The 21,708-nt window shown below is 55.2% G+C and overlaps 5 protein-coding genes across 7 annotated transcripts in view; 1 reads left to right on the forward strand and 4 right to left on the reverse strand.

The window, feature by feature from the left end:
• Nucleotides 1-318: 318 nt before the first annotated feature.
• On the reverse strand, nt 319-8,672 carry ARCN1 (archain 1). Its single transcript, XM_039564823.1, has 10 exons — nt 8,566-8,672; nt 7,209-7,472; nt 6,439-6,618; nt 5,991-6,196; nt 5,417-5,578; nt 4,621-4,786; nt 3,238-3,385; nt 2,832-2,940; nt 2,465-2,669; nt 319-1,912 (listed from the first exon to the last, which is right to left on the reverse strand). Exons 1-10 carry the CDS (start codon nt 8,566-8,568, stop codon nt 1,823-1,825), a joined length of 1,533 nt encoding a protein of 510 aa, XP_039420757.1. The 5' UTR covers nt 8,569-8,672; the 3' UTR covers nt 319-1,822.
• A 110-nt stretch (nt 8,673-8,782) lies between these two features.
• On the forward strand, nt 8,783-13,081 carry IFT46 (intraflagellar transport 46). Its single transcript, XM_039564728.1, has 11 exons — nt 8,783-8,830; nt 9,245-9,397; nt 9,473-9,609; nt 10,258-10,332; nt 10,431-10,524; nt 10,868-10,996; nt 11,379-11,500; nt 11,571-11,637; nt 11,885-11,945; nt 12,215-12,300; nt 12,642-13,081. The coding sequence occupies exons 1-11, from the start codon at nt 8,783-8,785 to the stop codon at nt 12,735-12,737; spliced, it is 1,068 nt and encodes a 355-aa protein (XP_039420662.1). The 3' UTR covers nt 12,738-13,081.
• A 141-nt stretch (nt 13,082-13,222) lies between these two features.
• Nucleotides 13,223-15,749, reverse strand: TMEM25 (transmembrane protein 25). Of its 3 annotated transcripts, none has more exons than XM_039564825.1 (7): nt 15,473-15,564; nt 15,260-15,366; nt 14,892-15,176; nt 14,361-14,651; nt 14,002-14,286; nt 13,814-13,900; nt 13,223-13,716 (listed from the first exon to the last, which is right to left on the reverse strand). In XM_039564825.1, exons 2-7 carry the CDS (start codon nt 15,342-15,344, stop codon nt 13,643-13,645), a joined length of 1,107 nt encoding a protein of 368 aa, XP_039420759.1. In that variant the 5' UTR covers nt 15,345-15,366; nt 15,473-15,564; the 3' UTR covers nt 13,223-13,642. The 3 variants fall into 3 exon arrangements, with proteins under 3 accessions (XP_039420759.1, XP_039420760.1, XP_039420758.1); XM_039564826.1 differs by having other exon boundaries at nt 15,260-15,381; nt 15,473-15,563; XM_039564824.1 differs by lacking the exon at nt 15,260-15,366 and having other exon boundaries at nt 15,473-15,749.
• Nucleotides 15,750-15,848: 99 nt separating this feature from the next.
• TTC36 (tetratricopeptide repeat domain 36) lies at nt 15,849-16,991 on the reverse strand. Its single transcript, XM_039564828.1, has 3 exons — nt 16,846-16,991; nt 16,413-16,601; nt 15,849-16,342 (listed from the first exon to the last, which is right to left on the reverse strand). The coding sequence occupies exons 1-3, from the start codon at nt 16,952-16,954 to the stop codon at nt 16,074-16,076; spliced, it is 567 nt and encodes a 188-aa protein (XP_039420762.1). The 5' UTR covers nt 16,955-16,991; the 3' UTR covers nt 15,849-16,073.
• Nucleotides 16,992-17,432: 441 nt separating this feature from the next.
• The window catches only part of KMT2A (lysine methyltransferase 2A), a 41,829-nt gene continuing 37,553 nt past the window's right edge, over nt 17,433-21,708 (reverse strand). The window contains 1 exon segment of the mRNA XM_039564830.1: nt 17,433-21,546. Coding sequence (XP_039420764.1) covers nt 21,271-21,546 — 276 coding nt within the window. The 3' untranslated portion in view covers nt 17,433-21,270.

Here is a 21,708-nt window from a genome sequence, read left to right on the forward strand (position 1 = left end):
TCTCTTGCCCCCACCATGTCCCAACGCTGCCCCTGAAGCACTGGGGGTGTCCTTGCGCTACAAGACACACCGACCTCAGCCTCACAGGCTCCCCAAGGGCCGTGGTCACCTGAGGCACAAATGGGGGGTGTCCCACCCCATGCCAGCGGCTGCTCACCTTCACTTCCCTGGTCCCTTCCCGCTCTCTGCCGCCGCTCCGCTGTCCACCACTGCCGGCCTCGGCGTGTCCCCGCCCCAGCCGGTGTCGACACGTCCCGCCCCCGCATGGCCAGGGCTGACCCGTCCCGGCTCCGGAAGGATCTCACGACCCCCAGCCAGCTCCTTTAACGGTACTTTATTTGATTAAAGACTCAGAATTCTCTGTGTACACTGGAATGTGCTCTATTCCCTAGGCCAGGATCATACAGGGTTACAAAAAGTGGGGATCTCGGCTCGGTTTAAATATCACCCTCCAATGAATGTAAGAAAAAAAAAAAAAAAAAAAAAAAGCAGCTGCTTGGATGCTTGAACTAACCTTGACTCAATTTTAAAAATCATACAGACAAGCAGATCTGGAACAGGACTGGGTTAATGGGATTCATTGCCTACTTTGCTAGGGGAGAGGGCTTGCCCTCTCAGGACAGGACCAGGGTTGATTTCCTCTCAGGTGCTGCCAGCAGAGGAGAGACTACGAACTTCTTTGGCAGAGGACCCCAGGGGCCCGTGACAGGCTGGCTGTCTCTCACAGAGCACAGTACACACACTTTTAGGGCCGTTGCCTTCCACCTGCACTCGGGCCCTCTGGCTGCAGAGGTGAGGTGTGCCCAGGGGCAGGTGATGCTCATGACAGGCCCCAGCCATGCAGGTGAGATGAGTTGTGAGGGAAGCACAGGTCTTTGAGATGAGGCAAATAACGCTAGTGAGGCAGCAGTAGGAGAAATGGCTCGGATCAGCCCCCACATTCCCTGGAAACCAGCATTTCCTTCTCCTACACCTGCCAGTGCTGAACCAACACTGGTTTGAGACAGGTCCTGACATGCAGGCCAAGTAAGTCAACCAGGCTCCACAGCTCCTTTCACCCAGGCAGGCAAAGCCTTCTGCCTCCCCAGACACCAAAAGGGCCTTGCAAAGGATACGCAACTGGTTCTAACCTAACTAAGCTTCCTCCGAAGCCTGGCCTGAGAACAGCTGTGGAAGACAGTGAGGACGCAGTCCCCTTTGGACACTCTCCCTGCTGCAGCAGGAACCAGACCACCTGGAGCTGGGCCACTGCCACACAGCACAGCTGGAGGAACAGCAGTAACTGTGCTGGGCAAAAGAACTGAACCCCCAGATTCCTCTTCCCCACCCTGCGCTCCTGCCATGACCCCCCCACCTCTGAAGCCAAGGTCAACTCGCTCAGCTTCCACCAGATGGAAGGCTCAGGACCAGCAGGTGGCCCCACGCACAAGAACCAGAGGCCAAGGAGAAATTAAAATGGCAGCACCAACAATGGAACAGCATGTGATGCTTCAGGAGAGAAGAGAATGATGTCTGGTCGGCTCTGGGCTGAGCTCCGAGCATCTCCGGGGGAGGGGGACATGTCAAAGTCAGGCTCTCTGCGGAGATCTTGCTTTTTTGCCAGTCGGTAAAATCTGCCAAAGAAATTCGTGGCCTTTCCCCCCACGAGCATGTCACTTCTCTGCAAAAAATGTCTGTGACCCAGGAACACTGCAGATGGCAGACAGAGCCACGTGTCTTAGCAGAGTGGGCTGTGGCGTTCCCAACATTCAGAATAAACGTCGGCCTTGTTTTTTTTTTTTAATTTAAAAATTTCTTCCTTTGCGCGTCACCACGTCTGGCATTACAGGATTTCGTACTTGTCCACCAGGAAGGTGGTTTCAGTGGAAAACCTTACAGGGCTGTTCCCGTCTACCTGGGTCACTTTGGTAACCTGTGGAGACAACAGGCAACGTTAGCTCAGCACTGAACATCACTCCCTACCACAGCGATACCACGCTTCCCAATGCCATGATGGCCACGAGGGCACAACCAACCTGGCGCCTTCAAACCGCAACTCAGCCCTGAAACAAAGATCTTTTTTCCCAGGAAACCTAAAAGAGGGGAGTGATTTTCTGTGGTAACTGTGTCTCCACTGAGGAGCAAAGTGGCAGCCACTTGCTACACTTCAGTGAAGATGGTTGTATGCCAAGCAGTGTTTTGGCTACAAGGCCGATGCATTCTCCAACAAAGTCTAAGGGGAATTAATGATTACTCAGAGACTTGAAGACACAACTAAAACTTCAGGCAAACTCCATGAAGTGTCAGCTGCCAGTGCTGTTTGCTGGCACTCCTGAATCCAGCTATCTCAGAGGCAGGTTAATGCCAACCCTTTAGCCATGGCCAGCAGGACAGCATGGCCCCACTGCAGCGTGGCCAGTGTCAGCCAGCCAGGGACTGAGGCAAGGGTGACACGCCACCTGTGGAGCATCAGCAGTGACCATACCTGTATGTTGCAATAGTTCTTTTTGGAGATGAAGGAGACTTGCACGGGGAAGAAGTCGTTTGGCTGCCCTGCTATGCTGAACTCCAGGCTACCGCTCTTGTTTTTGGCATCGATCACTGGCAGGCACCACTCAAGGAGGTTTCTCCGGCTGTCGTGGCGATACTCACCATCAATCTCCCCAATCACTGGGGCGCCAACACCAGACCTAGAGCAGGCAGTGAGAAGTGACAATCACTTCCCTGCACAGAGCTAAGGAAACACCTCTTAACACCCATTGGCTTGGCCAGAGCCACAAAACAGGGAGGGGAAGGAGGGGAAGGAGGTGATGGGACTCATTAACGCTGTGTGGATAAGGAGCATTACTTACGGCAAGGGGATGGTGATGATCACATCATTCAGCTCTAGGCTCTCCTCTTGCAACTCATATTCAATGTTAACATCACAACTGTTCCCACTCTCTGATGGCCAGCAGTTAACTGAGGAAACAGATACAGTATGTGAACCACACAGGCCCTTCATGTGGAATAGGCTTTCACAAGATGATGCACTTCAAAACGCCTGGCAAAGTCACCCTCAAGAAATTCTGACTTTAAGAAAAGCTCTCTGTTTTCTTTGAGGTGTTACAGAAAACACACACTGCCAAGGACAGGCACTATCCAATGGATACACATAGTATCTCCAAGGTCTCACAACATGCCGGGCTCCAGGCAGCTACCAGCAGCTCATGGACAAACACTGGCTTCTTCTGCCTGAGCCCCGGGACTCGCACTCACTTGTCAATGGAATGAAGGACTCCTCTGTGGTCTGCAACCTCCACTTCAGCACGCCCACGTCACTGTTAATAGGGAATGACTTCTCTGGGTTCTTCAAACCGATCTGTGACTCTGTAGTGAAGAGCTTCTTGTCCACATTTGGGTGAGTCTGAAAGAGGAACAGACTGTAGGTCTAAGCCCAAGGACAGAACCATAGGTAATGCAGGTTCTAGCAGGACAGGCCTACACATTCCAGAGTGTTTGCTTTGACAAAACACATGTCAGGTTTCCTCCTGGCTCAGAAGTCCATCTGGAGCACAACTGCTTATCAATCTGGGATTCCTTCCAGGAAATGCTAATGTGACAAGAAGGATCTGCACCACTGTCCTTACGTGCTACTGCACCAGAGACTCTAGCGATGCAGGCTCACATCTACAGAACAACTGTAAGTCAAAGACCATCCTGAACATTCACAGCAGACAGAAAAATCAATCTAATGCTGTTGGGAAAAAACAGCCTGACACCGTAACACTACCATCTCCCCTCAGCAACCTTAATGCACGTACGTGTCAGTGGCCAAACTCCATTTAAACACTCTCTTCACAACCTCAAGTGCGAGCAGCTTTTTAGAAGCAGAGGATTTTTGCAAGACACCGTTCCAGTTACACTAGAAAGACAGGAGTCAGCACAGGGTTTGGTCTCATCTTCCACCTGAAGCATTGCTTGTGGGAGTGCTGTTAGCAACTCGCTCATGGGATGCACTGGAAGGAAGTGAACTTGGAGACAGTGATGATGTACAGACAAGTCCCTAGCGAGGAGTGAGCCAGAGTGTGTCAAAGCAGCACCACTTCCAGGGATCAGTCAGGTCACATAAAGAGGGAGAAAGGGAAGGACGAGTCTCCCAAGAACCTTCTGAGATGCTACTGCTGACTGCAATCAAATGCTTCAGCAATCATCCCAGGTACAGCAGTGACAGAACAAACAACCCCAGAAATAAACAGCTTCCAAGAGAATAAATTCATTCCCCATTGGCACAGGAAGTTTGTTATCCCATTTCCACTCCACAGCTGCAGCTGACATCACACAAACAGGCACTAAGCAACACACCAGGCTGCTGCAAAGTCCAAGTGAGGTCACCTGGCATGCCAAGGTGCACTACTGGGCAGATAAGGCTCTGAGGGCAGGATGGCGATTGAGATCACATTTCTCCAGTGAACTTCAATCCCTTGAGCACGACTGGCCCTGCACTTCTGCTAATACCTGCACACTCCCATTTCCAATGCATTTGCTGAGAAGGCTTGGACAAGAACATAGGACAGCAACATACTTGAGTATTTCCAATACTTTTTCCCTGGAAAGCAACAAAAGCATGTTCAACAGCATGGGACTCCAAACAGGCTTTACCTGTAGCTGCACTCCCCTCTTGTCTTCATTTTCTACATGCAGGCGAATCCGTGCAAACTTTTCATCAGAGATGTGCAGCATGATCATGCCGTGAAGCTCCATGTTCTGCAACCCTCCATCACGGCCACAGGTCAAGGAGATTTTCTCCTCTATTTTCATGTGCACGCTAGACAGACAGAGAAAAAGCTCAAGTCCTACATTCAGTATCTCCCAGACAGCAGAGAGATCAGTGCTCAGTAAGGACAGGCTGTGTGTACTGAGCAGGGCCTCACAAACAACAGCACGGCTGGGACAGTGGGGGCTAATACTGCTCCGACAAGGAACTCAGGGCCAGGAAGAGCCATGTGTATGGGTCTGCAAGGGATGGGAGCTCAGTTAAACACCAGTGATGCAGCACCTTGACATGCTGGTCATTCAAATCCCCTCTGACAGGCTGCAGCATGGCTCAGGGCACTAAAAAGCTCTGAACTGCTGTGTGTAAAACGAACCGTGAACACCTCCATCCTGAGGAGCAACAAGGCTGCGAAGCAGGGAGAATGGTGCAGGAAAAAAAGCACAGGAAAATTCCCAACCTCAGCTCAACAGTGGATGGACGGCCCATTTTAGTTAAGAGGATGCCTAACCAAACCATCTATCTGCTTTTTTGCTGACATGCTTTCCCAGATTTTGCCCATCTTTTACAGTTACAAGGTAAGAAAACACAGAAAATCCAAAGAAGAGCAGGGAAGCTCTCTCCCAAGGCCACGCGCAGGGAGAGCCATGAGGAGACTGCTTCCAAAGCAAGGGCAGCACTCACCTCTCCATGTTAACGGGAGGAGCGAGAACTTTGGCTGCTTCTGCAGAGCGCTTGCCTACAGAAGTCATGATATTTTCTCCTTCCGATTTCAGCTTGTCCACAAAGTTGTCCACCTCCTTCCCTTTAGCGCCGAGTTTCAAGGCTTTACTGGGACCTGAAGGCCTAAATAAAAGGTATAATAATCACCAAGTCAGCTGACAGCAACGGGTTCCCCCTTCGGGTTATCTTCAAATGCTGTAACTTGACCATCCCATCAACAGAGCATTCAACTCGGCAGCCTTTTTGGGGGAGAACATGAATGGAACTAATCATCTTATGTGTAGGGTGCCAAGTTATAATTTAGATTTGGATACGGTTCCATGTATTATCAGGAGCTGGGACCACTTCTTCTCACACAAAATGGAAGCCCATTGTTCCTCCAAGAATCCAGAGAGACCATGGGGTGCTACTGTGGCATGTGGCACAAATGCTCCTCAATATTTACACAGATGAGGAACTCATGTTAGACCCTCTGTTTGGGCACATGGTTTGAGCCAACGCTGACTCCAACATCTGCCACCTGCTGTCCCCCTACCTGGCTGGCGCGGGTGCCACTTTGGGCTTCTCGGTCTCAATAATGGTCTCTGTGATCATCGCCGTCGTTGTGCCCCCAGACACGGCCGAGCTGCCGAAGCCCCCGAACCCTGGTGCCTTCTTGCCGTGTCTCTCCGCATCTCTCCTGGCCTGCTGCAACTCCTTCGCTTTACGGCGCATCTCAGCTTTCGCTTCCCGTTCCTGGGTCTGAAGGAAAAGGTAAGAGGCTGATGGAGCTTTGCAACCTAAGCCCTGCCCTGCACAGGAACTAAGTGCAGTCGCCCACAAACCCCTTGCCAAGAAAAAAGAAACAAGACATGGGCATTTAGCCGTCAGAAAAGCTAAATAACTGCATGGTCCCACCAAAGTGAAGGAACGCCTCTGTATAGCAAAGGTGGTGTTTCCCAGACAGGGCACCTCGTGTCTGGGTTGCAGGTGTCCCCGCTCACCTCTCTGACTGCCCGAAACACCTTTTCCTCGTGCGAGTCCATCTCAGTGAAGGTCCGAATTTGTGCCAGATTTACATTCTCACGGTAGCCCAGGGCGACAATTTCATCAAAGGCAAAGATCAGGTCAAAGCAGTGTTCAGAGATCTCATTCTCTTCCAGAGCTCGACAATACTCAGGGATCTAGAAGGGGAGAACATTTTAAAGGAGTACCCACAAACAGTACTGTGTAAACACTTTCTTTCTACCATCCCAGAGGTCACAACTGTGCCAGACCCTCCCAAGCCCAGCACACCTTTACGCTGCTCTTCGTACCATTACATCATCAAGAAACAAGATTAAGTTTTGCCATTGTTAGTTTTTCTACACTAAAATCCTTATAGAACCTCTCAGTTCCTCGTAACACTAACTCAAACGAACCCAACTGCATGCTGGGGACAGCGAATTTCCTGAAAATCCTTTGGTTGTGTGAAGACACAAACTCGCTGCTTCAGGATCCCTGCATAGCAGCGCTGCACTTTCAACAGCCTCACACTATACAGAGGATATTTAATGCTAAATCACAGTCAGCCCTTTGGTCTCACCAGCTGAAGTATGACTGATGATTTTTTTATGTGGAGTTCAAAACTACCACCAGAAGTTCAGAGCTTTCTGTCCAGTCAGGATGGGAAGCAGGTAGAGGCAGGCAGTGCTCCTGCACCAGCTCAAAAACAGATCCCTGACAACAGCACCATTCTGGGCTATAGGCACGTCACCAAGTGACGAATCCTTACCACTCTAGAGAAGAGTCGGAGTGTTTCCAGATCTTCCAGGATGTTGCTGTTTTTTGTGGTAATCAGCACCATGTAGAGCTTCTCCATGGGCTGGTAGACGTACCGCACGCTCTCTGTCTCCACAAACGTGTGCTGCTTCCCCGTGTTCATCAGCTTTGGGAATGCTGCCAGCAGCCCCTCGATGCGGGTGCGAGTCATCTCCACGAACTGCCGGGACACGATGGCCTTCCCTGCCTTTGTGCACACAGCGGCTGCCAACAGCACCTGGAGGAGGGCAGCGTGTGAGCCGGGCCTCCCGGTCCGTGCTCACGGAAAGGATCTCTTCGCACCACACTTCACCTGCACACCCTCCCTTAAACAAGATCTTAAATCTTTCTCTGTGACCAAGAAATGAACTATGTCAAGAGCAGAGACATCTCTGCTTTTCTCTCTCCGTTTCACATTCCATTCCGACATGACCCTGAGAGCTCTCCCTGCTCCTGTCAGGCAAACGATCATTCCAGATTTCACACACACCGAGGTGTAACATCCCCTGGAAACGTTAGGGGAGGCGCCAGGTTATCGACTTTTTCCATCAGGCTGCCCAAGCTTACAACTACACACAGGAACGCTGTGAAATGTAACATCTCTCTCCAGTGCCATATGCACAGCGCAGCCAGGTTAACGAAGCCCTGGCTATCACTTACAGCCCTTGAACGACTCCCGGGCAGCTCGCAGGCGTTATCACACCGACAGAGCAGCAAGGCACTCACCAGCTGCACTTTCTCCTTCTCTCAGTCTGCCCAGACTTCCTCCCTATATTTCTCTCTTACAGAAGTTAATTACCTTTGTCAGGACAACTCTGTTCTGCACTTCAGATGTTTTAAATCCGCAGCTGCTGTTATTGACAGAAAGTATCAGAAAACCTCAAACGCGGCAGTGCTGATCCCTGCCGCACCTCGGGTACAGTTTAGCTCTGACGGAGCCGTGTGCGGGTCTGTGCTGACCCAAACACCGCCGCGACGGACAAAATGAGCCGAACCAGCCCTGAGACACAGGGCTCTCAGAGTCACACCAGGGAGCAGGCGGGCACTACCCGCCCGGCTACACCTGAGACCCCGAATGCCCTTTAGAGCAGGCGTGAGGCCGTGCTGAGGAGGTATCGTGGCTCCGAGTCACCAGAGAAAAAGTGCCGCGTCCCCTCCGCCCCCAAGGGCCCTGCCCCGACTCGGGACGGCAACGCCGCGCTCCGTCCCGCCAGGCCGCGGGCTCCAGCTCCGGCCTGCGCGCAGGCCGGGCGGGTGGGGCGAGCCTAGGGGCTGTCCCGGGGGCTGCCCCAAGCCCCGCGCTGCCCTCGGCGGACAGGCCCTTCCCTTACCATAGCAGCGGCGGCGGCGGCGGGATCCGCGCTCGGTCCCTCCGCTCTCTCCGGTTCCCGGGCGGCCCCGCAAGATGGCGGCGCCGCGCCACGTCCGCACCAGGAAGTGCCGTCACGGCGGGGCGGGGCGCGGCGGGGGCACCTCCCAGCCGCCAGGGGGCGCGCGAGGCCGGGCCGCTCTGGCCGGCCGAGCGGAGCGCGGCGGGGCGGGGTCGCCATGGCGACGGCGGCGGCGGCGGCGCGGCGGGACGCGAGGCGGGCGGAGGTGGGGCACGGGGGACACGGAGGGACAGAGCGGGACATGGGGACACGGCGGGACAGAGCGGGACATGGGGGCGCGGGCGGAGGTGGGGCACGGGGGACACGGCGGGACAGAACGGGACATGGGGACACGGCGGGACAGAGCGGGACATGGGGGCGCGGGCGGAGGTGGGGCACGGGGACACGGCGGGACAGAGCGGGACATGGGGACACGGCGGGACAGAGCGGGACGCGAGGCGGGCGGAGGTGGGGCACGGGGGACACGGCGGGACAGAGCGGGACATGGGGACACGGCGGGACAGAGCGGGACATGGGGGCGCGGGCGGAGGTGGGGCACGGGACTCAGCGGGGCAGGACACGGCGGGCCGTGGGTGCGGGCGCCGGGCCGCCCGGCCCCTGACTTTGCTTCTCGGCGCAGCCCCGCCCGGTAGAGAACCAGCCGTACGACGAGAGCCTGGAGCTGCCCGAAGCCGGAGCCCGCTCGCCGCGGGCGGGGGGCGCGGGCCGCCTGCGGGACTCCCGTCGGGCCGGGGTGTCTGTCGGAGCGGCCGAGCGCGGCAGCGGAGGGAAGGTACGAGCGGAACGGGCGGGGGCACGGCTCGGTGAGACTTGGTGATAGCCCGTGAGACCCGGTTCTCTCGTCCAGGAGGAGGCAGCGGCACACCTCCCCGGCCCCGCCACCCTCAGCGAGGATGACGACGAGGACGATGAGGACTCGGAGGAAGATTCCTCGGAGAGCGACTCGGAGGAGGACTCGGAGGAGCACGGGGCCGCGTTGGAGGGGTGAGCGGTGTTCCTGGCCAGAGGGGCAGGGGCTGAGGCTGGTGGGTGCCGTTCGGGCCCTGTCGGCTCTGCCGGTTTCCCCTGATCCCACGAGGTTGAGCAGAGTCGTGGGCATCGGGACAGGCAGCTCCTCCCTCCTCGTCCCCGATGCTCCAGGGTGGTGGTTCCTCCAGGTGGTGAACCGGTCCCGGGCTTGTTTGCTGTGCCCAGGAGAGGCCACACCCAAGGTGTCAGCCAGGCCGGGCTGGCAGGAGAGGTCCAGCAAAGGGAAGGACCATCTCGAACATGTCACTCAGGTCCTGATAATTCTTCTTCTTTTCCATCGTTTTCAACTTCTAAGCTATTGCTGACCCCCTAATTGCTATCCTATTGCTGCCTTTGTGCAGAGCACTTAGCCCTCTTTTGACAGCACTGTGTGGGACTGAATGATCACAGATGTCCATCACTCAGGTGCTTTTCTTGGCCAGCAGGTCCAAGGCGAAATGGGGCCCAATAGTGCTTTCCCTGTGCAAGAAGTGTTTTCCAGAGAGGATTTGCTGCTTGGTAGTTAGGCTTCCCACACTTGTCTGCCCCAACTGGGGCCTGGTTTCTGTTGTACAGAACTTGCCACACGTTAATCTTTCCCCACTATTCTCTTCCTTTTACTAGTGACTTCAATCCAGCAGATTTTGACTACCTGCAAGTGTCCTCTGAAATCAAAGATCTCTTTGAATATATCAAGAGGTGAGTGGAAGGGTTTAGCCTGCTTTTGGCTCTCCTTTGTGTCAATTACTGCAGCACAGTTCCCAGTCACGAATGCTGTGGTGGTGGTTTTTTTCCAGGTACACACCCAAAACAATAGAGATTGAGCACAAGCTGCAGCCTTTTATTCCAGACTTCATTCCTGCTGTTGGAGACATTGATGCATTCCTAAAGGTACAGTTTCTTCAGGTTCCTCTCTCTGTCCTGCCCCATGAACTGAAGTGGAACACAGCGTCAGGCCACGCAGGCGGCCAGGCCGTGCAGCCTGGGGCCTGGGCTGTCCCTGCGCTGTCAGACGTGATGGGCAGGGACACCTGGGAAACTACACTGGTGGCTTGGTCACCTCTCAAACAGCACTTGGGTAACGTGGGGCAAAGGCTGGGTTTTTCCTTCTCCCAACACCGTGTGCTTTTCAGGCAGCACCGTATTCAGAATGCACATCTGAGAGAGCCCACAGGGAGGCTCTGTACAAACCTGCCCTGGACTCCACAGAGAACAGGGCTCTGTTTTCCTGCAGGTTCCTCGTCCTGATGGCAAGCCTGACAACCTTGGCCTGCTGGTCCTGGATGAGCCCTCAACGAAGCAGTCGGATCCCACTGTGCTCTCCCTCTGGCTGACAGAGAACTCCAAGCAGCACAACATCACAGTGAGTCAGGGAGAGGGAGGTCACACTTGCTGCACACTTCCTGGAGTAAAACCATGGCATTTTACTCTTAGAACTGAGAACTTCACATTAAAAGCAGCAAAACCAGACCTTTTGCTTTAATCCATAGTTTTAAACTGCAGTGGATCTGAGCCTTGCTTCAGGCAAGTCTTGATACAAACTCTGGGTCTGTTCACTTCAGGTGATGCTTTATTTCCTTTTGGTTGTTCATGCCCAGTTTTAGTCGGCATTTTGCCTGCAGAAATCCGTTGGTAAAGTGCAGCTGGGAAAGAGAGAAGGCCTGGTTCACCAGGAGTGAATGCAGGTTTCCCAAAAAGCCCCAAAACATCGTGAAACACTTCCAGGTTTATATATGTGTTTTTAGCAGCAGATAAAAGTGAAGAGTTTGGAGAATGCAGAAAAGAACCCCAAAGCCATTGAGAGCTGGATTGAAAGTATTAGTGAACTGCATCGCTGCAAACCTCCTGCCACAGTCCATTATTCCAGGTGAGCCCTGATGTTGGCAGTGGAAGGCTGTGTGTGATCCTGAAGCTGATGTTCTTCTCTTCCCCGGCAGGCCAATGCCTGACATCGAGACCCTGATGCAGGAATGGTCACCAGAGTTTGAGGAGCTCCTGGGAAAGGTATACTGTCTGCCTGACCAGTAGTTAGCTCAGCACATGGTCTTAGAAACCATCTGCCATGAAAGCTGGGTGCCTGCTCCATCCCACAGCCCAGTCCTCTTGGGCTTGTTCCTCCTCACGACTCCGCCCTTGCCAGAAGTTGGGGAGCAGCCCAACACTGGAATTCCCAGCTGCTGCCCCAGTGGCCTCTGTATGCTGCCAGGCTCCTGCGGTCTGGGAGCAGATCTGACAGCCCCCTCTGTTCCAGGTGGGCCTTCCGCCCGCGGAGATGAGCTGTGACCTTGCCGAATACATCGACATGATCTGTGGTGAGCTGGGGAGGCTGTGCTGCTGTCACAATGTGACACTGGCCTGGCACGCTCACTGAAAGCGAGAGCTTTAGCTGCAGGCTCAGCCCCGAGCAGTCGGGATCATTCCCCGCTGCTTCAGTGGGAGGTGGGCTCTTGTACTACAGGGGTCTTTGGTGCGTGGAGGCCCAGGTGGTGGTGGGCAGTGGGGAGCTCAGCCCTTCCTGACAATTCTCTGTGTGGGGCAGTACAGACCAGGTGCCCTCATGCACTTCTGATCTCACCCGCAGCCATTCTGGACATCCCCGTGTACAAGAGCCGGATCCACCCTCTGCATGTCCTCTTCTCTCTGTTCTTGGAGTTCAAGAACTCGCAGGTATGCAGCTCCACCCAGGTGCTGCTCACTCAGCTAGCAGCACTGCACAGCTGCTCCCTTCACGTTTGGCTTTGCGGTGCAATGGGTGTACAAAGGGCTGTTGGGCCTCAGAGAACGTGTTCTCAGCCGCTCCTGTCCCTGGTGCCTCTGCCTGACGCAGGGAGCTAGGCCATGCTCCGGGCTGAGGTGCTGTGTTGATCAACAGGCCAACACAAGCCAGAATGCGTTTCCTTGGGATGACTGCTCACGCAGAGCCAGTGTGGCCAGCGGGTTTAGACGCATGTGTGTGCTCTGAGCAACGGGAGTCAAATCTTTGCATGAGCGTGTTCTTTTCCCTGCAGCACTTCAAGCCCCTGGCTGATGGGCAGAAGAGTAGGAGCCCACCATCCAACCCACCCTCACAAGCAGCGGAGGCAGAGGTGCTGAGCTTTAATTGATGCTTCACATTAAAGCCTTATCTCCTGGATCACCATCTGCCGCTGGACACTGAGATGTACCCAGAGCAGGTTGTGAGATGTCACACAGCAAATCAGAAGCCTCTCTGGTCTAAGAGACATCGCCGGGCTGTTCTGTGTTAGGGAGTAGGGCTCGACTCACTGTATTTGTTGCAGAAGCTGCCTAATGGCTCCATTTCTGACTTGTTCCCAAGGAGTTCAGCATTAAACCAGCCTTTCCCAGTGTCAGGCTCTCTGTGCCACAGGTGCAGCAGAGCAGAGGCTCCTTGAGCACATGCTACGAGGGCTGGAGCAAACAGGAATAAATTCCACACTCAGATACAACACGCAGATCTGCTCAGGGTGTTGCAAGCTCTGACCTGGAGATCTTGAATCTCCTCTGCTCCTTATTATTGAACCCCCTTTCCTGTTGAGAACAGTCCCTTAGCTCCTGCCAAGCAGAAATAACCTGTGCGGCACCACAGAGATGCTTGAATTCAGTTTATTGCTGTTGGGACGGCTCTGCTCTGCTGAGCTCCCACCTGTCTGCCACAGCAGCAGGGACAGGGACAGAGAGGATCATGCAGCAAGCGAGTCGCAAACCTGCTAAAGCAAAGCTGGTGCTTGGCTTTACCCCGGGAGGAATCACAGTACTAGTGCCTGGCTATAAACAGCTTTGATGCATTTTGATTATAATAGAATATTGGTAAAGTTTGTGGACTACATAAAACCGTGCCTTGGCTGACAGCACAGCTCCCAAACCCTGCATCACATAGCATAGCACAGAGCTGGGGCTGGCCAACTCCCACTTCGATCACAGCCTTCCTGGCACCCTCGGCTGCGTGGCTCCGGGGGCTGGTACGTACCTGGTGCTGGGCAGCCCTGGCTCACAGGCACCACGCTGCAGCTCACAGCCAGATCTCATCACTGCTCATGCTGGGCACTTTGTAGATGCGCCCAGACATTGGGAGCTGGACAAAACCTGCAGGACAAAGAATTCACTGCCTGTTGGGGCAGCCACGGAGCTCCATGTCCCACAACACATCTTTTGGGGCTGCTGGCCCACCTGCTCCCCTTACCAAGCTTGCTGAGGACCAGGGAGTTCTCCAGACCCAGCAGAGCACTCTCTTCTCCCCCAGCACCAGCTCCTGCATCCTTGGGGGAAGCTGCAAGGAAGGAAGGGGATGAGAGCCAGGACATCTATTCCTCACCCAGGCAGGAACTGGGGCCCCACGTGTCTCGCTGCACTGGCACATCAGGGCTTTACCTCCATCTTCCTGTGCAAGGTCACCGAGGCGCAGGTTGGGTGGCAGGGACCGGGTCTGGCGGGGCAGACGTGTGCCCTGGGGCTGCGGGGACTCAGAGCTGTTGCAATGGGAGCATTGGCTGGGTGGGCTGTTGCCCTCTGCTTGCCCTGGACCTTGCACCAGCTTGGGCAAGCGGCATGCCAGGCAGGCAGCACAGGATCCCAGGCTGAGCAGGGCAGCTAGGGCCAGGGCTGCTCCAATGGCAACACCCAGGACAGGCAGCTCCACACGGGCATCCAGCAGACCTGCATGGGCAGCACAGACCCCCTCAGCACCCTTCCACCCAGCCATTGCACCATGCCCACCCCTCAGCAGCTACCTGTGGGCAGGAGGGAGGCAGTAGTGATTCCCACACTCTTGGCTGCACTGACGGAGAGGTTTCCAGCTGTGCAGCTGAGATGGATGTGAAGCAAGCGGTTTGCCAGCCCTGGGTAGCTTGTGGCACCGAGGAGGAGAAACTTGGAGGCATTGGCCATCACATGCCCATCCTGGTCCATCCAGGTGATGCTGGTGGGTGGGTTGGCTTGCACCAGCACAAAGAGCACCAGGAGAAGGCCAGAGCCCTTGACCTCCTGGTAGCGGGCACCTTTCTGCAGGATCTCTGGCTTATCTGGGTAAAAAAACAGAGGTAGAGAGATGGGCAGGTGGGATGGGGGCAACACAGCTGGGAGCAGGATTTGTCTCGCCAGGGTCCAGGAGTGCTTGTCCACCTTGTTTGCACAAGACTGACAAGATGCTGCCCTGCTGTGGCTGTGACAGATGTGGGTTATGGTCCCGCCCGAGTTGGATGGGAGCCCCACACGCCCTCCCCACATCCTGGTCTGGAGCAGGCCGACACCGCGGACCTTACACTGTACATTGAGGAGGATGGAGGTGTTGTAGGTCTCAGTGGAGGTCAGGTTGGTCAGGGAACAGTTGAGCTGGTGGTCGGAGTGCTGGCCGGTGAGGGTGAGGATTCTGGCAGCGTCCGCAGTCGAGAGGTTGACTTCCTGTTTCTGATCGTTGAGGTACCAGGCCAGTGTGGCACCGCGGACTGGCCGGGGAACCCAGCAGGTGAAGACATGACTCTCCCCGTGCTGCAGTGTGCACACTGCTCGCGGCTGCCCGTCAGTGGTGGGGTCCAGTTCCCCCAGTGCTGCCAGAGAGCCCGCGACACATCAGAGCTGCAGCAGCGGTCCTGCTCCCGGAGTCATGCACCGGACCCTACCACAGCCTCACCTGCCAAGCAGAGCACCAGGCGGCTGAGCAGCAGTAGCAGCAGGAGGGCAAGGGCAGCCCCCGGCCAGCCCCTGGGACACCCCATGGCATATCAGCCGTGCTCAGCACTAGGAGAGAGGCAGCTAGAGCAGGGACACGGGGGCGTCCACCACGCTGGGCCCCGGTGTTCCGGCACAGAGCAGGGTCGGAGGATGTGGCCCAGCTGCACCTTACCTGCAGCATTGCTGCTACTGTGTCCAGCCCAGTCTGCAGTGCGGCTCTGCGCCTGGGCCCCGGCACGCAGGGCAGTGCATGCGGCGCAGGGGCGGGCCCCAGCACGGCTGCGAGCAGTCATCCCTCCCGCCGGGCCGCCGCCGCCGCCTTCCCGGAGCGCGGTTGCTGCGCGCAGCCGCGGGGTCAGTCCTGCCGCTTGCGAGAGCGGCCGGAGACCGCCCAGACAGGACGGGGTCTGCGCGTCCCCGTGCCTCCAGTCTGCCCTCGTCAAGGAAGGCGGCCCAGACTTGCACCCACCAGGCCACACATCTCACCGCGGCTGTGCACGCTTGGGAATCACACCACAATGCCTGCAATACCACAAGCAGAGCCCAGGTGCTGGAAACAGAGGGAGGTTTATTGGGGGTGGAGCAGAGCGAGACAAACGCAGCAAAGTGCTTTGGTACTTCCCAGTCCCTGGCTGTTAGCCAGGAGGAGGAGGAACAGGAGGTCTGGCACCTGAGGTGGACCTTCTCCGGCCGCCAGGACATGTCTGCCTGGGCCACCTCAGGAGCACGGCTCTACCCAGCCCGCTCGCTGCCTGGCCCATGTCCTGCCCGTCTCAGTCGCTTCCAGTGCCGTCGGGGTTGCGCAGCCGACCGAGCATCTCGCAGAGCATCTGGTTGCAGAGCGCAGAGTACGGGTTGAGAAGCACGAGCTGCTGTCGGGCGAAGGCGCTGCCCAAGCGCGCTGCGCGCTCCCAGTCCCGCCGGGCCTCCTCGTCCCGCGCTTGCAGTCGGCGGATGAGGCCGCGCTGCACGAAGCTCTGGCAGGCGGCACGGCCGCGGCCGCGGCTCAGGCGGATGGCGGCGTCCAGGTCCTGCAGGGCCCCTGGCAACGAGGGGAGGCATTGGTGGGGGCTGGGGGGTACCAGGGGACCACCGGCACCTGCGCTGCTCACCTGCCACGTCCCCGCGCAGGCGTAGGGCTTGGGCCCGGTTATTGTAGCCCGAGGCGCGCTCAGGAAGCAGGCGAATGGCCTCATTGAACCGCTCCAGGGCCGTGCTTATGTCTCCTGACTCGGCCGCAGAAACCCCCTGCAGCTCCAGCTCCCGGACTTGATCCAGCAGCTCCAACGGAAAAGCTTCCACTATTGCAGTGTAAAGGGGAGACCTTGACTGGGAAGCGGCGGCACCAGGACACCCCACGAGGCTCAGTCCCACTGCCACCCTACACTCCCTGTCCAGGAAGGGAACAGACACACGCAGGGTGCCCATGTCCAGCCTCAAGCAGGCACTGCTCCCAGCCTGCAGAGCCGCCTTCCCTGCCTGCCTGCTTGCCCCATGGGGACCCTGCTGCCAATTCCAACGAGAACCTGGTGCAGCATCACTGACCTTCATCCTGGACATCGTCCTCCTCCTCATCCAACCCTGGGATATCCCCAAAAGGGGTGCTGGGGTTAAAGATGGTCTGCAGGACAGCCCTGTCATTCGCCATGGCCATGGTGCTCTCTGTGAGGGGGCTGCAGGCACAAGCAGGCTGCCACGGCCCGGTTAATGTTCACCCTGCCTCATCCTATCGCAGCCTGGGTGTGAGGCCCCACCACCTGGCCAGTGCCCCCAGACAGTGGCCCAAGGTGACCCACACACACTCGAGCCGAGGGCTCCTCAATGAACACCCTGTGCAGTCCTTGGTGCTGGCCAGGGGATCCCATGCCTTGTGAGTGTCCTGGAGAAACAGCAGCTCTTCAGTTCTCAAGAAGAAATGGAGAGAGCCCTCTGCAGCAATAAACTTGACATGTTTATTAATTAAACTATCACTTAAATAAAAAAAAGTGCATAGAAAATAAACATGTTTAAAAACTCCTTTTTTTGTTTTTTTTTTTTGTTTTTTTGGTTTTTTTTTTACAACTATGTACACTTTTTATTTTTACATTCAGTCTTTTGCAGAGCTTTCAGCATTTTTTTTAACTATTAAAGTATTTCCTTCTTCCCTGTGGCAGGGAGTTAACACTGATGTACTTTAGACACATTTCCTCTTAAAAAAAAAAAAAAAACAAACAAACCAAACAAAACAACAAAAAACCCCAAACAGCCAGAAGATTGGAAGAACACAAGAAAAAAAAGGTTTTGTTATACATGATAAGTTGTCAAGAAATGTATTTCTAGAACATAACCTTGCCTTTGCAGAGCTTTTTTTTTTCTTTTTTTTTTTTTTTTTTGAAACAATTATTCACCTACCTGTAGTTACTAAAGAGACTGTAAGTTCAATAAAAGAAACACCACAAGTATAGTTCTCGGCTGATAGACAAAGCTACTGTACCTTGTTAAAAAGATACCAGGAAAGCACAGAGCACATTTTTCCCTATATGTAGGTGGTACCCCAACATTCATAACCAAAATGAGAGGAAGGAAAGGAAGAAACCAAGTTGTACAAGTACTGACTGTAACAAGAAGGGCCAGGAAAGGCCGAGCCGCCCGCTCCCAGCTCCCGGCCCTGGCTGCCGGTGGGAATGTGGAGCAAGGCCTTCCCGGAGCCGTGAGCAACTGTAACACAATCCTTATCTATAGTGTTAAGAGAATTAAAAGCCATGAACCGATACTGAACTAGGCTTCATTACACGGTGCATTACTATATTAGTTCCTATATATATTGTATTTATAGTTATAAAAAAATTTGCAGGTGTCGGGAGTGGACCAGTGTATGGGTGAATGGCATGATTCTGCACAGACCGTCCTGTTGAAGAACCCGGTATTGCTTTGAAATGAAAGAAAACCAGAAAGAAAAGATACCCAGCCCTTTGCAATGACCCGCTTCTCCTTTAAAAAAAACATGTCGGTTTGTACAAAAAAAACCAAAAACGCCCTAAGGTTCCTTTTTTAGTATTTTCAGATACCATGATCTGCGTCAGTCCTTAGAAAATATACATTCATACACGGGGAGCTGGGTGCTCCTGGCCAGCCCAGGCTGAGGATGGGCGGGCTCAGCTGCCCTGGTTGCCCCAGCCCTGCTGCCACTTGCCCCACGGGCCCAGGCTGGCCATGGCGGGCGCAGCTCCCTGGGGGTACACAGACAGTTTCACTGGCCACAGCGGCTCCTGCCAAGGCAGCCGCAACGGGAATAGCAGCAAAGCAGGCAGCCCGCCGGCTCGGCTGGTCCCGGCGGGAGGAGGTTGCCTGGCACTTGGATCCTGGGGGACTCCTGAGACACAGCGCTCCCCCTGACCCTCCTTCCCACTTCTCCCCATGGGGGGTGGCTCTGGGCAGCGCTTCCCAGTGGAGCCTCCTCCCGCAGCCAGGAAATCGGGAGGCGGCAGCAGCGCAGGGGTGAGAAAGCACGGCGTAGCGGAGCTCTGGGATAAACTCAGGGGCTTTGCCATGGCGAGGGCTGTGCCCCCACCCTGCATCAGAAATGGAAGGAAAAGGGCCAAGAGCAGCTGTGCCCGGGGCCGAGATCCCCCAGGTGGGCACTCTCTGGGCTCCCCAAGGTATGTGCGTTCCCAAACTGTCAGTGCATCAAATCATCTCAGTAACAAATGCAGCGTCAATGTGACTTCGTTTTCAACAGTTACCCACAAATAATCCTCACACAGTGCAATAACAAAAGGAAATCGGCAGGTTCCGAACCTCCCGAGCGCTGCTTTTCCTTCTCAGGGCAGAGGAAGAAGTCTCAAGACCAGAGAGGTGTGGATTGGGGATGCCCCTCTGAGAGACCTGGGGAGTCAGCAGGCACTCCCAGTCCCTTCCCCACCAACTGCTGGTGCCAGTTCAGAGCAGCCCTCGGATATGTCGGCTCCAGGAAGAGAGGCTCCCGTATCAACTGCAACCTAACCAAAAGGAAAACTCAGAAAAGCAAGGGTGCTTTCTGCTTTCCTTTCTACGCAGAAAAACCCATCTGCCTTTGGGGGATAGACTGTGGGAGGAAGTGCGTGTCTCAGACTGGCCTCGCAGCAGAGAGGTATCGAGGATCAGGTCTCATCCTATCTTGTTTTTCCTTTTTAAACCCTTGCAGGATGCCAGTGCAGGCAAGGCAGAATCAAACTTTCTGCCCGAGTCACACATTCTCCTCCCACAGAGCCAAACTCATACCATGCTGGGCAGCTCTCCCTCCTGCCCCTGTCCTTACGGGCAAATACAGTTTAAGGTCCAGCCAACCCTCCTGGAGACAGTTACTGAAGTCAAAAAGGCAGAACAAGAGTAGAAAACAAAACTAAAGCAACCCCCCCACTGGAGAAAGGCTCAGACTGTGTCCAGCCAGGTATTTCCTAGAACCGTCCTATGAAAATAAAAAAAATCATTAAAAAGAGATTCTCTTAAATTAGGATAATACCACTGTAAAAAGCCTCGTCATAAGTGCTTTCCCCTATGAAGTGCTTCTCATAGAAAAATATACAAAATATATTTACATTTATAAAACCTTAAATACTAAACTGTAAACAGAACAGAGCAGAATCCAATGTTGTCACTGTCAGGCTTGGGTCTCTCACCTCTCTCTCTGGTTTTGCTCTGAGGCACAGGGCAGACCCCATGGGAAGGAGGACTCACACTGCTCCAACCAGGATGGTGGTGTCCCTCAACTTGCTCAGACCTGGCCTGGTTCCTCGTCCACTGCGCCAATGCCTCACGCATTTCCTGTAAGTTAGGGGATGCTGGGCGGACGAGGCCGGCTGGTGCTTGGCCTTGCCTTTGCAGAGAACTTTGGCTCTGTTTTGGTGCCCTTGCTGTGTCTTCTGGGGAATGCAACATGACTACACCCAGACGACTGACCATGACAGGCACCAGCCTGCAGGGTCACTCTCCTGCCTGCCTCCCACAGCCTTCGGACACTGTGGCACGGCGGAGCAGAGCGGGTGCCTCCACACCAGTCCTCCCTAGTTCCTGCTCTGCAACAGTGTGCAGCCAAGGCTGAGGCTGGCTCGCACTCCCCCTCTCTCCCTAGAGACTTCTGCCCGGTTCCTTGGGACACCACTGGCTGGCTGCGCCAGCAGCTCACTGGGCAGAGGGGGAAGCCAGCTACTGGAGACAGGACCCAGAGGACCACTTCCCTCCCACATGGCTACAGAGGGAGGGCGTTGGTAAACGGGAGCCTTTGCTGGCAAAGACTTACAGTGCCCCAACTGTTGGCACAAGCCCTCTCTTCTTGCCAAAGAATGCCAGGAGTTCCCCTACTCTCAGGCAGGGATTTCAGAGCAAGATGCCAGCAGAACTCTTCTTGTGTCTAGTTGTGGGCTGCTCTGTTCCACTCTCCTCATGAGCAGCCAAGCCAGCCCCCTGCGCCACAGAGCCCTGCGCAGGCAGCACACCTACTCCCACTCACACATAGTGTTTTGCAGACATGCAGTTCCAGGGGGTCATTGGTGAGGCACAGCTCTTCTCCCCAGGAGGCAAGCTCAAATACTGCGCTACCCAACCACCGACTCAGCCCTCGGAAGCAGAGCTTTGAGCCAGGAGACAGAGAGGGACACGACCCATGACTGCTGCCCCGCGCCTGGGCCTGGGGTGACCTCCCCCCCCTCCCACTCATTAGCCCCACGCTGAGAAACAAATATGGGGGCAGGGGGAAATGAGAATAGCAAAAACATAACCACGCTGAGGATCTTCTCCAGCCGCCCATGTCTCTCACAAGGGTGAGTGTGCACATGCGAGACATGAAGATGTGGACTCGGACAAACACAGCCGCCAGTCTCAGGTCCCTGAGCCCAGCCCATCTTCACTCCTGCTTCTGGCCTCTCTGTCCCATCCGAGCGGCCAGGGAGGGGCTCACTCGAAGCTTTGGTTCATCCCAGGCCCTGCAGGGCTCACTTGCAGCTGATGGAAGTTCTAGTTTAAAAACTTCCTACATTTCTTGGCACCGCAGTTACAGGGCAGTTTGTTGCTGGCGTCTTCAATGGGGAACTTGTAGTCATAGGTGAGCTCTTCCCCTCTGTAGATTTTGCGCATGGCAAAGATGACAATGTGTTTCTGGCCATCGATGTTGATGACCCGGGAGTAGCAGTTGGGCTCGCAGGAGTGGTTGATGAAGCGGGCCGCATTCCCGTGCATGGTGGCATCCACCACTTCAGAGTCATCAATGCGGAACATGTAGCACCCGATGCCCTGTGCAGGGAGGACAGAGGAGTGTTAGCGCAGGCAGGGCAGCACAGCCACCCCAGCAGACAGCCCAGCTCTGAGGGAGCTCTGCAGCCTCTCTCCACCAGGCCTCACACACTCCTGCCTGAATCCTTTCATGCCCACATTCACTGAGACTAATTTGAGACC

This window comes from Corvus cornix, chromosome 24 (assembly GCF_000738735.6).
Source record: "Corvus cornix cornix isolate S_Up_H32 chromosome 24, ASM73873v5, whole genome shotgun sequence".
NCBI lineage: Eukaryota > Metazoa > Chordata > Aves > Passeriformes > Corvidae > Corvus > Corvus cornix.